General features: G+C 47.4%; 1 protein-coding gene across 10 annotated transcripts in view; it reads right to left on the bottom strand.

Moving 5' to 3' along the window:
- The window catches only part of ATP7B (ATPase copper transporting beta), a 73,785-nt gene that overhangs the window by 24,753 nt on the left and 36,380 nt on the right, over positions 1-12,652 (bottom strand). For all 10 annotated transcript variants that reach the window (XM_053214734.1, XM_053214744.1, XM_053214729.1 and 7 more), the window contains 5 exons: positions 9,509-9,766; positions 7,293-7,456; positions 5,323-5,484; positions 3,106-3,182; positions 1,170-1,344 (listed from right to left, as the gene is read on the bottom strand). In XM_053214734.1, coding sequence (XP_053070709.1) covers positions 1,170-1,344; positions 3,106-3,182; positions 5,323-5,484; positions 7,293-7,456; positions 9,509-9,766 — 836 coding nt within the window. The remainder of the gene's footprint in view (positions 1-1,169; positions 1,345-3,105; positions 3,183-5,322; positions 5,485-7,292; positions 7,457-9,508; positions 9,767-12,652) is intronic.

The raw sequence follows: 12,652 nt of genomic DNA, 5'->3' as shown, positions 1-12,652 counted from the left end.
GTCCATGAGTTCGAGCCCCACATCAGGCTCTGTGCTGACAGCTCGGAGCCTGGAGCCTGTTTCAGATTCTGTGTCTCCCTCTCTCTCTGACCCTACCCCGATCATGCTCTGTCTCTCTCTGTCTCAAAAATAAACAAACATTTAAAAAAAAAATTAAAAAAAAAAACAAAGTCCGTGTGTCTATATTATGTGAACATGTACACACATACATATACGTGAAAATGAGTATTTTTTCTACATACATGAAGATCTGTAAACACGCACGCCCAACCAGTAATAATACTAAGGTAACCCTGGGGAACAGGATTGGGCTGGAGGCAGGGTACGATTCTAGCGAAAGAATATCTTCCCCTTTGCTTCTCCTACCTCAGTATGGTTTGGATTATCTACAATAAATATATATTACATTTATAATTAAAAAGAAAATACAGAGAAAAGCAAATTTAGCTGACAAATAATTACACTCAGTCTTAAACCAGAGACATTTTCACGTTACCTCAGGAGTTTTATTTTTTATTCTAAAACAGATGGGAGGGCACACTTCCCACCAGAAACACAGCCAGCTCCTAAATATCGTCCCTAGAGTAGAAGCTCCAGCAGGCCCATCTCTTCTAAATTATAATTTCCTCAGGGGGCACCTGGGTGGCTCATTCAGTTAAGCGTCCAACTTTGGCCCAGGTCACGATCTCATGGCTCGTGGGTTCGAGCCCCGTGTCGGGCTCTCTGCTGACAGCTCGGAGCCTGGAGCCTGCTTCGGATTCTGCGTCTCCCTCTCTCTGTGCCCCTCCCCTGCTCATGCTCTGTCTCTGTCTCTCAAAAATAAATAAACGTTAAAAACAATTTTTTAATAAATTATAATTTCCTCAGAACCACAGCCCTGTCATTCGGGGCACGAGCCACTGCTTTTGACAACAAAGGCAGTGCAAACTAAACAATAAACAAATACGGGACACACCGCGTCACCAACACCTACAACCACCTACAACCACTGTGAAAGTGACAGCGAAACCAGGTCCTTTCAGTGCCCCCCGCAGGTCCTAAAGGAAAACAGCAGCCCCTGCAGGAAAGCTGTGATAAAATGCCGCCTAAGCCAAGCTGATGGGCTGTGTCTGGCATGACAGGGCAGAGAATCTGCTGGCCACACAGAGGCAGGGAGGGAAGATACCCACCTGGACAAAGGTGCACAGGATAAAGAAGATGAGATTTAGAATGGACAGTCCTGGAACGATATTGTGGTCCAGGACCATTGTCTCGTGGGGCTCGTTGCTGGGCACCAACATATAGATCATTAAACCCATAACAGGGATGCCAAACATCAGGCTGCACAGAAAAGACTTCTTCCACCTGCAAAGCAAAGCAGCACAGCAACCTATTAGCTGTCACCTGCCAGCTGGGTTTTGGGCTAGTCTCCTCCTGGGGGCTCAGGTTAAGACTTGCCTTTGGCACACGTCTGGGACGGACGGCCAAGGGTACGAAAATGAAGGGAAGGGTCTCTCCCTGACGCCCACCACCTGAGAGGATATCTAAACGTTCACACTTCTCAGGGCTGTTCCAGGGACATACAGACAGCCTCTGCCTGCCCATGGCTGACCTGTTGCCTCTAATCTCTAGGGGAGGCAACTGAGGCCCAGAACTGAGAATCTAGACCCAGGAAGTTGAACATCCCAGTCCATATGGCTGCCTGCTGCTCTTTCTTCAAAATAAAATCTTATACAGACTCCCAAGTAAAAAGCAGATAAGAGCAAAATTGTATTAGTATGAACATATTTATACGTTTGACCTTCAAAATAGAGTCAGTGACTGGGGCGCCTGGGTGGCTCAGTCGGTTAAGCGTCCGTCTTCGGCTCAGGTCATGATCTTGCCGTCTGTGGGTTCAAGCCCCACCATCAGGCTCTGTGCTGACAGCTCAGAGCCTGGAGCCTGCTTCCGATTCTGTGACTCCCACTCTCTCTGCCCCTCCCCCGCTCATACTGTCTTTCTGTCTCTCTCGCTCTCAAAATAATAAATATTAAAACAAATTAAAGAGTCAGTGAGAACCGTAAAGCATTCTTGATGGACACCACAGTGACAGCTCTGGTCTCCTGTCAGCGTCGGCATCCATGCAATTCCCACCGACTGTTGTGGAAGCTCTGACACGTCTCCACCCTGGCCCACAGACCCTGGCCTACAACACTGAAGTCTACACTCTCAGGCTGCCGCCAGGGCCCTGGAATTAGCCCGGCCGCTGGCCCTCCAGGTGCATCTCCTTTCAGTCCTTGCCTCCTCCAGGCATGCCAACCAGAGCAAAGGACAGGAGTCCCTGAGGGGCCCCCCCGCTGTCACCTCCATGCCCCTTGAGAACTCTCACCTCAACCCCCACCTCCACTGCCTGGCAAAGTTCCACTCATTCTTTGAAGCTCAGATCATGTGTCTCCTGCTAGTTGGTTTCCCAGACCCCCTTAACCCACCTGATCCACCGCCCACCCACTCTTTCCTAGCCCAGCTGTGACAGTATCCCACTCATTCCTAACACCAGGCATAGAGCCCTACATACAACAGTGCCCGTGTGTTTGCTGAATGACTAAGTGCACATCTGCATCAACGAATAAACTCAGGCCTCCTTCTTCCCAGGCCATTTTCTTTCCAGTGACCATGCTTCCTGCCCTCAGACCCCACTTCTAGAACCCTTTCAAATAAAGTCTTAAGATACTGTGTTGTAAAAGGAAAAACCCACACCCTCTCCCTCCCATCCCAACTTAAGTGCTGTCCTGTCTGTTAGCCACCAGCTGTAAGTGGCTATCTAAATTAAAATCAGTTAAGATCAAATGAAATTAAAAACTCAGTTCCTTAGTCCCATGAACAGCTCAGCAGCTGGTGGCTCCCAGACTGGGCCTTGAGGGTAGAGAACACTTCTGTCATCGCGAGGAGGTCTGTCGGGACAGCGCTCCTCTAGAGGGTTAATGTCACAAGGGTAGTAAGGCAGCTAGTCCATGTGGACGGCACTGTGGGAAGCCAGGCGGGCAGGGACACCCTTAAGCACAGAACGAGGCGGTCAGGCCCAGTGGGGCGGGCGGAGCGGGGGACCCTTAGACAAGAGCTGCAGCGAATCTTTTCTGTTCTACCTACTGCTTTATTTCCGCCTTGTGGTCCAAGTGATGCACGTTGGGGTTTCTCTGGGCCGGGGAAGCATGAAAGCCGATTTCCTTGTTATTAAAAAAAGAAAAGTGAGAAAGAGGGAGGAAGGTACTTGGTTAAAACATGCGTTGGTAGAAAGCATTTTACATCTTTTGAAATTAGAAAGTCATTCGAAAATCGCTCAAAAGACTGGATGGGTTTTTCCGTTCATGACTTCCATTCCCAAATCATTCTACAAGTCCTGTCAGAGGTCCAGCACCATCTATGCTCACAGACTGTGTCATCCCCAAGGAGGTGGCCCCAGATGGTGACTCCTATTCCTTCTGTGGGCTAAGGCAGCAGGTTCTGGAAGAAACTTCAGCATGCCCCGAGGCTGATCAATGCTGAATTAGACACACAGAACTGCTGTGTGAAGAACCCCAAATATGGAGGGGTCAGGGGCTGTCACTCATTCCCTGCATGAGGAAACTGAAGGTCAGAGGTTAGAGATCCTGCCCAGAGCCATCGTGCTGTCAGAAGAGCGAGGCCCAGTGCTTGGTGCTCAGGTCTCCGGACTCCCAGCCTAGGCCCCTTCCCACTGAGCAGACCCTGGCTCCCTCAACACCTGCACGCTGCGGCTCCCACTGAAGCCAGATGGGGACTATACCACAATCTGCTGGTTCTTTTCAGCGTTTCTTGCACCGCCTCGCTCCCTGACCCTCTCTTCCTTATTTGATCTGACCCCTTTAAGAAATTACACAGGAAAAGCACAATATAAACCCACCTGATCAATATAAAGAGGGGAAATGTCCCAAGAATCAGCACAATATAAAGAGGGGCCTCAGACTCTCATGTTGGGATTTCACACAAAAATTAAAAGTTCTGGTTGGAGAAAGAGCATCTAGGACCGTGTAAAGACAAATCCTTTTACGACTAATACCAACCTAATTACATTAGGAAAAGATGCACCAGAGACGCAAGAACAGAGGCCAGACATTGGCAATATTCCTCAGACACGGATAAAGGCGGCACCGCCCTGAGATTGGCGGGCAGAATGGGGGCCGGGACGGGCATGGTAAGTAAGAAGGGTGACTGACATGTGCTCAAAGCACCACCTGGGACTCTCCCGCCTATGAGCACAACAGTCTGACTTCTTGGCCTCATCAGGGCCACATCACTGCTGTTCTGTAAGACCTGTGGTGTGGCAAAACTCGAAAGGCCGCTGAGCTTGGAACTGTAAGGTCTGGGTTTGAGGGCCAGTCCTGCAACCTTTAGCTGGGTACCAGCGAGCAAAGTCACTTAACCTCTCTGGGGATCTTTCTCCATCTGATAAAGAAGCTGTGTTGTGTGCCTCTAGGACAGAATTATTAGCAGCAGCGGCAGCAGCCTAAATAACACACATCAAAGAGCTCTGCTAAGCCACACAACAGACAACATCTCCCTTAAACACGCGCGCAGTGAAGAGAAAATGAATGACAACTTCAGGCCTGCCACAAGATGCTTCCCTGCGTTAGAACGTCCTGCTGAACTCCATTTATCCTGACCATCAGTCATTACGAGTTAATCTCGTTCAGTTTTGACTATCTTCACCCATTCAGCTCAGCACTAATGTTCACCCGCTCACGGTGTGGTAGAATACGGGCCTTAAAAAGGAAACGGCGGTGTCTGTGGACAAAGCGAGGGAGGGAACAGAGGTAGGGAGTGCATGAACACTAAGTAATTTTCCAAAAGAGAAACGACCAAACTCTCCCATCAACGAACAGTCCTGACATAGTGGTAAAACGCAGTACAATTCATCTCATTTCCAACAATCCTTCGGTCTATAGATGTTTGGTCCAGGCTTAAATAATACTTCACAATTATAATTAGGTAATTAAACCCCATGTGCCAGGTATCCTGCTGATACTGATGCTTCTTCAGGAATATCTGCAATTAAGACAATAATATCCTTTTTCTTACCCATTCACTGATTTTCACCCTCAGACTGTCTGATATTGACTTGATTTCACAGTTTATTTTAAAACGATCCACCTTTATTTCCATGGGAAAACCTGAAGGATAGGTTAGGTGACTTTTTTCTTTTTAATGTTTTTGGTTAGCTATATTTTCTCATTTTCCTACAGTGCGTATAAATCACTGTTTTGAAAAAGGTATATTTTTTTAAATTGAAGTATAGTTGATGCACAACGCTACATTAGTTTGTGTAACGTTTTTAAACGAACAACTTACCTCGATAATCTTGACAATATCCCGCGGACCAATCATTTCAGGATCAAACTTCACGTGGGCTTTGCTGGTGGCAAGGGCCACAGAGGCATAGGTGATGCCTTTCGTTCTGGTGAGTTTGGACTCTATGTTGTGAACACAGGATGCACAGGTCATGCCCGTGATCTGCCGCAAAAGACAAAAATACTACTCAGGACTGAGAGGATCCCGTCAAAGGCACACGGGAGGCTGGGTTAACAGGCAGCCACGAGCCCTTCCTCCTTCCACAGCACCCTTCCTGAGGCCCTGGACTCCCACCTCCAGACCTGTGTGCAGGACTTTCACCCGGAACATTCCCCCAGGGGCTGTGGGCATAGAAACAGTGCTTCTTCCCGAACTCGGGGACAAGAGACGTAGCCAGTCACTGAGCAGATGGCAACAGACCGAGGCTTCACTTCCAGCTCTGACAGTGATGGGCTTTCGTGAGCCACCCTACCCTCTCCGTGAGGCCACTGTTGCCACGCCACACTGCGTGTCTTCACATCACGGAGTGAGACATGCCATCCCTGGATATGTATTTAGGCAAGTCAGATGAGTCACTCTTCCAAGTATCAGAGGTCAACATTTCCCAGAATACTAATTAAATACAGACATAAAATGTCCGGTGTCTGAGCATGTGATAACGATATAACTGATACTGCTCAGCTTAAGATAAAAAAACTGTTCAAAAAATGTTTTCACCGGGGTGCCTGGGTGGCTCAGTTGGTTAAGCGTCTGACTTTGGCTCAGGTTGTGACCTCGAGGTCCATGGGCTTGAGCCCTGCTTGGGGCTCTGTACTGACGGCTCAGAGCCTGGGGCCTGTTTCAGATTCTGCGTCTCCCTCTCTCTGCTTCCCCGTGCTCATGCTCTGTCTCTCTCTCTCTCTCTCAAAAACAAATAAACATTAAAAACAATCTTTTTTTAATGTTTTCACCTTTCCCAATAATATTTGTGATCTAGATTTTCCACAGTAGTCTGAGAGAGGCAGAGGCATCCCCTTGGGGCTGAGGGTCTGCAGCGAGGGTCCTGCTCCTGTGGCGGGCATGACCGGGGCTAGAACCCAGAGAGCAGGTCGTGTTACCTGACCACACACTGGGAGGCCTGTCCAGAACAAAGGGTTTGCTCTACAAAGAATGTCACTTATCAAGAGCTCAAAGTGCCACTCGTGTCCTCAGTACTCTTTCTTTAAACATTTACTTACTACTAATGGCAGTAACTGAACACAGTTAAGGAAGCAAGACCCTTTCACCTCAGTAAAACAGCATTACTCACAGTCTCCCCTTATTTACACATAAAAAGCTTTGTATGGAAGTGCCTGTGAACACAGCATATTGGAAATACTAGATATACCCAATGTTTCAGTGATTTGCGGTCATGTGCAGATGACAGTAGACAGACAGGAAAAACGAGGCCCGTACCATCCCCTCCCCGCCCACACTAGGCACAGCAACCACCCTTACCGTTCATCTTGGACTGTGTGCTTCAGGACGCCGGTCGCCAATTACCTTCTAGACACCCCTGTGCCTACGAGCTGGCCCTCCCCCGCTGTGGTGGTGCTGGTTGACACTGGCTACCACACCGACTCACCTCCCCTGGCCTTGCCACATCTCTGCATTCTAGCTTCCCTCTGGGCCTTATGGAATGTGGTCATATTCAACTCTCTCAAAACCAAGCTCTGGGTGGCTGCCATGTTTAGTTCCTCTTCCTCCTACATTCCCGCCACCCACCTGCTCCTCCTCCTCACACCTTGAAGGCGCCCAGTGGGATGTACCCCTAAGACTCTGTGACATAACTGACATTCTTGCACAAAATGAACAGGTCGTTGTTGTTGGCTTCAAAGGAGAACGCAACTGCAACAACACACAGCATACGTGCAAAATGGGAGAAGTTTCCCGGCCCCTGTCAGATGCCTGCAGCCCTCTTGCCCCAGCGCCCGCCCGGCCGCTACACTTACGATCAGCTCAAGGTCACCATCTGAGCCTGTGTAGTTTTCCATTACCGCAGCCTCAAAGCCCAAGTCCTGGATGAGCTGAGCTATCTCCAGCGGCTGGATGACTTCTGGATTGTACTTAACCTCTGCCTTTCCAGCCATCAAGGCGACCAGCACCGAGAGAATACCTGGAACCGTCAGGCCACAGTTACAACACTCCAGGCAGGGCCTCTGGGATGACACATTCAACACAACCTAACCAAGAAACACGTCTGCTCCCAGAAGCCTCTAGAACAGGAGTTCTCAAACCGGACTGCACTTTAGGATCACTTGGCCTTTTAACGAGCACCATGCCTGGCCCCAAACCCAAACCAGTTAAACCAGGACCCCTCAGGGTGGGTGCCAGGCATCTTTTTGTAAAGCTCCCCAGGCGACTTTAACGTACCAGCCAAGTGTGAGAACCACTGTTCTAGAACAGCACTCCTCACACGTTGATGGGCAAATCAACCGAGGACCTTGATAAACTACAGATTCCGGCTCAGTAGGTTTGGAGTGGGTCTGAGGTTCTGTAGGTCCACCCGGTTCCCAGGTGATGCCTGTGTTGCTGGCCCCGGGATGGCAGCAGGGTGGGGTGGGGGGTGGGGTGGGTGGCTTTGAGTCAGGCTGGAGAAGACACGGACCGTGTCCACACCTCACAGCAAGGGATACAGTCTGCAGCTTGCAACTACTAAATGTCAGTTAAATGGTGTCCTTTTCCCTCAGACACTTTTCATACACGGAGAAAAAAATTCTTTCAAAAGTGGTTGTCCTTACTCTTTTTCAGGCTCTGATCCCATTCAGAAGTGGAAGAGAAATCCTACAGATTACAGACCACCCCGACTTATAATTAATTTGGCTTAAAAATTTTCAACTTCATTTTGGTGCAAGAGTGATACACATTCGTTAGAAACCAGACTTCAGATTTTGGATTTGGATCTTTCCTGGGGCTATGCCATCATGACAATGAGCGACAGATACACATTCTGACACATTTCAGGGTGGCTCGGCCAAGCTATGATATTTGGTCGGTTAGGTGTATTAAATGCATTTTTTTAAATGTTCATGCATTTTTGTAGGGGGGGGGTGGCAGAGAGAGGGGGAGGGAGAGAATCCCAAGCAGGGTCCGTACCATCAGCACAGAGCCCAACATGGGGCTGTGAACCTGAGCCGAAACCAAGAGTCTGATGCTTAACTGACTGAGCCATCCAGGCTTTAATGCATTTTTGACTTGCAATATTTTTAACATACGATGCATTGACTGGGACATGATGCCATTGTATATCCAGTGAGATTATTTGTGAGTTTGAGGGGGAAAATAAGACTCATTCACATAAAAGAAAGAAACGTGCTTTAGAAAGGATGCCATAAGGAATAAAAATGAGGGCTGCAAGTCAGGAAAAGAAACACAGGAACCATGAGATGTAGGATATTTTATGAACAGCCAGCCCATGCATGACAAAGAAACTCTTAGAACACCTAAATTTGAGAAGAGTCTTTCTAGAGCTCCAGCCACGATAAAACATAGGGAACAAGAGGCTGGAGACACATCATCCTAATTTGGGGCTGGCTGTGATGGCCAAGGAATCTGAGCAGAGAGATACATGGAAAGAGAGAAAGGGACTCCGGTGGCAAGGTTGTCATGGTTAAGATATTTTCCAAACAAAAGTGGGACAGGATCTTTGTTGCACTTTCAGGTTTCAGAGACAGTACTGGAAATGTAGTCCAGAGGACAAAACTTGGGCACTTCCGTAACACCCTATGATTTACAGGGACAAAGGACAGAATATTCAAAATTGCAACTTCTCTGCAAACTGCAGGCTACGTATTCATGTGCTAGCTGGAGGTTGATGGATGGGACTGGGGGTGGGGGTGGAGGAGATAAAGACCACCACTAGGACAAGCTGAGGAAGTTACCGATGGAATGTCCCCGACCTTTAAACTGGACTGCCCCTCACTAACTTACTCGGAGACATTTTATCTTAAACAAACTAAACACTTCCTAAGCAGCAGAATGCCAATTGCCCAAGAACATCAGACAAACATCTCTACCATCACCTAATGAACTTGCTGCCAGAGTATCAGGGCTGCTGACAAACTGAGTCAATGAGGATCGTGAAGGGAGAGCACAGTGCCCATTCTGCTGACCGCAGGGGCTCACAGCCTACACGCAGCTTCCCCAGTTCAGTGTGTAGATGGCTTACCTGCCTCTTTCTGAAGGTTTCTCTCTATGTTAGACACACAGGATGCACAGGTCATGCCTGTGATCTGTAAAAAGCACTTCTGTGGTGCCACTGCTGTAGAGGCCTGCGGGGACTTTGACGAGCTGCCGGGGTTGTGGTTCTTAGGGAGCCCCCCAGCGTGGGGAGCCGTTCCCTGCACAGACACAGGTCCGCCAGCTGTGGTGTGCACTGTGGAATTACCTGTGCTGTGGTTTCCAACATGGTTGCTGTAACAGTTTTCTAGGATAAAATGGAAGAAATCATTCAGATTAAAAGAACAAAGAACTTTTTTTACAACAGGAGGTTCAAGCCTGACAAAGTTCTTGAAACAGCCCCATGAAGGCTGCTGTTTCCATCACTGTCCCCCACCTTCCCACAACTAGAGACACAGGGACACAGTGACAGACACATGAAAAGATGCCAATACTCAAGAATGGAATGCTCCAGTTGGATGAGTGCTCTAATTAGATGATGACAACAAGAAGAACTCACCAGGCCCTCTGCGAAGCACACGTCCTTTAAAACAGCTGTGGTACATAGGACTATTGCCCCCATTTTATAAAGAACCGAGTTAGAAGAAATTTTTTTTTATTCTTTATTTTTGAGAGAGAGAGACAGAGTGCAAGTGGGGGAGGAAGAGAGAGAGAGGGAGACCCAGAATCCGAAGCAGGCTCCAGGCTCCGAGCTGTCAGCACAGAGCCCGACGCGGGGCTAGAACTCAAGAACCGCGAGTTCATGACCTGAGCTGAAGTCGGATGCTTAACCGGCTAAGCCACCCAGGCGCCCCTGAGTTACAAGAAATTTAAAAATGTGCCCCAAATTCCTCAGGTGATAAGTAATGAAGCTTTTTCTAAACCAGGTCTCTACCTCAAGGATCTGTCCCTTTAATCACGGTCACATTCTGGTTAGCAGTCCTTCACTCCTTCCCTACAACAATCAAAACAACCCAACACACCTTTATTGAGTTGTTTGCCTTTTTCTTATCGTTTGCCTACATCCTGTACGTACTCTGGACGCGAATCCTTGTCGTGGGTCCGCACTGCAAGTATCTGCTCCCGGCCTGTGCTCCGTACCTGCACTCTCATCTAATGGTGTCTCTTTTGACAAAAGAAGTCCCGAATGTTAATGAGGTCTGACTTATCAACCAACTAAACCAACTTTCATGGTTAGTATGTTTCGTGCTACCTAAACAGTGAAAATGTTCATGCTGTTTTCTTCTAGAAGCTGCTATTTTAATGAACTTCCCCATCAGGCCTATGATACCTGCGTTTTAACTTTGTGTAGGTAAGAGGTAAGAGTTAGGGTTAATTTCTTTCCACTTGGATATCCAGTGGAACCAGCTCCATAAACCAAAAAGACCACCCTCTCCCCCACCGAGTTCTGGGATGAGGGTGCAGACGCTGTTGGGGACCGTTTTTCTGCCCACCGCATGTGTGTGTATGTGTGTGTGTGTGTGTATATATATATATACATATATGTAACTAATCACCCAGATCAAGATGTAGAAAGTTTTCATCACTCCAGAAAGTCAGACCTTTTGATAACAGAATTTGATAACAGAAAGGACCTTTAAGAGTATATACAAAAGATAATTACATCATTTAAAAAACGAACTCTTGCTATTTGAAAATCCACAGCTGCAGAAGACAGAAGTTGGCATTAACCTGTACTGACGATAGGCCATGACTTTGCAAAGTTTTTCTTCTAAATAAATCTCACATCCTGGGATGTTTTGCTCATTTTCTGAAAGGTGCTAAAAACTACTTCCGAAACTCATTCTAAGAGTCCAGTTGATCAACACTTTCAGCACCTTCAGTGAAAACCCTCCAAGGACCTGGCCTTACAGGACCCCTCTACCTTCCGGAAGCAGAGACTACATCTCATCCATCAGCACAGGTGTACTCTCCTGGACTTTGTCATTGTTCCAAATGACTCTGGCCTTTGGATCTCAAATTCACAAAAGCTGTTTTGTAGCCTCAGCCTCTCGACATTCTATCTCTACCCATCAACCCCTCCAGCACCCATTAACCCCTCCCATTACCTGTCCAACTCTCTTGCACCCATCAACCCCTCCAGTACCCATCAACCCCTCCCTTACCTGTCAAACCCTCCTGCACCCATCAACCCCCCCCCCTTACCAATCCAATCCTTCTGTACCCATCAATCCCCCAGCACCCATCAACCCCTGCCATACCCATCAATCCCTCCCATACCCATCACCACCCTCGCACCCATCACCCCCTGTACCCAACAACCCCAACCATACCTGTCCAACCCTCCTGTACCCATCAACCCCTCCCATACCCCTGAACCCTCCTGCACCTGTCCAACCTCTCCTGATTTTCCCAGTCCATCATCTGTTTTCTGGATTCACCTGCGTGTCTATCCAAATATTGTGGTCAACAATTTTAATATTTGTACTATTACAGAGAATTTCATACCCCCCTTACTAACTTATAATTTACACATTGCCATTTCTTCCACATTGAGATCTAACTCAACTAAATTCGGGGCTTCTGGAGATTGCTAAAGAAAGTTGAATTAAACTAACAAGACCCAAACAAGACTATGTTATTGGGTCGTTTTTCTTTATCAATCTATGCTAATACTATGGGTGGGCATTCAGCTTTCTGGAAGTCTACCTGACAATATTATCAAAAACAGTACCTCTAACTGCTTGGCACTTAGTAGAGGCACAATAAGTATTTGTAATGGAATGAAATAATGTTTACTCTCTGTGACCGAGCAATTACACTTTTGGGTATTTACCGTAAGGAAATAACTGTGTGCACAAAATTTAGCCTCAAAGATGCCCATCAGTATTATTTACAATCACATGCACATGAAGTAGATGGGAACAGTCCAGTAGGAAACTGGTTATGACTAAGTTATGGTGCATCCATATAACGGAATGATTTGCAGCCACTCAACATGGTGTTGCAGACATATGGACGGACCTATAAGTATGTTTATGATAAACTGTGGGGTGAAAGAGATTACAAAACCACTATGTATAATACAAATCTATGTATTTCTAAATATAAATTACACATGCTTTGGAAAAACCCAGAAAAGTATATGTGAAATAAAGTACACCATGTGGATTTGGGGGTAAGAATATTCTAG

The sequence above is a fragment of the Acinonyx jubatus genome, chromosome A1, assembly GCF_027475565.1.
Source record: "Acinonyx jubatus isolate Ajub_Pintada_27869175 chromosome A1, VMU_Ajub_asm_v1.0, whole genome shotgun sequence".
NCBI classification, from domain to species: Eukaryota; Metazoa; Chordata; class Mammalia; order Carnivora; family Felidae; genus Acinonyx; species Acinonyx jubatus.
Note: the sequence above shows the minus strand (reverse complement) of the source record. Positions and strands in the feature narration are given on the sequence as shown.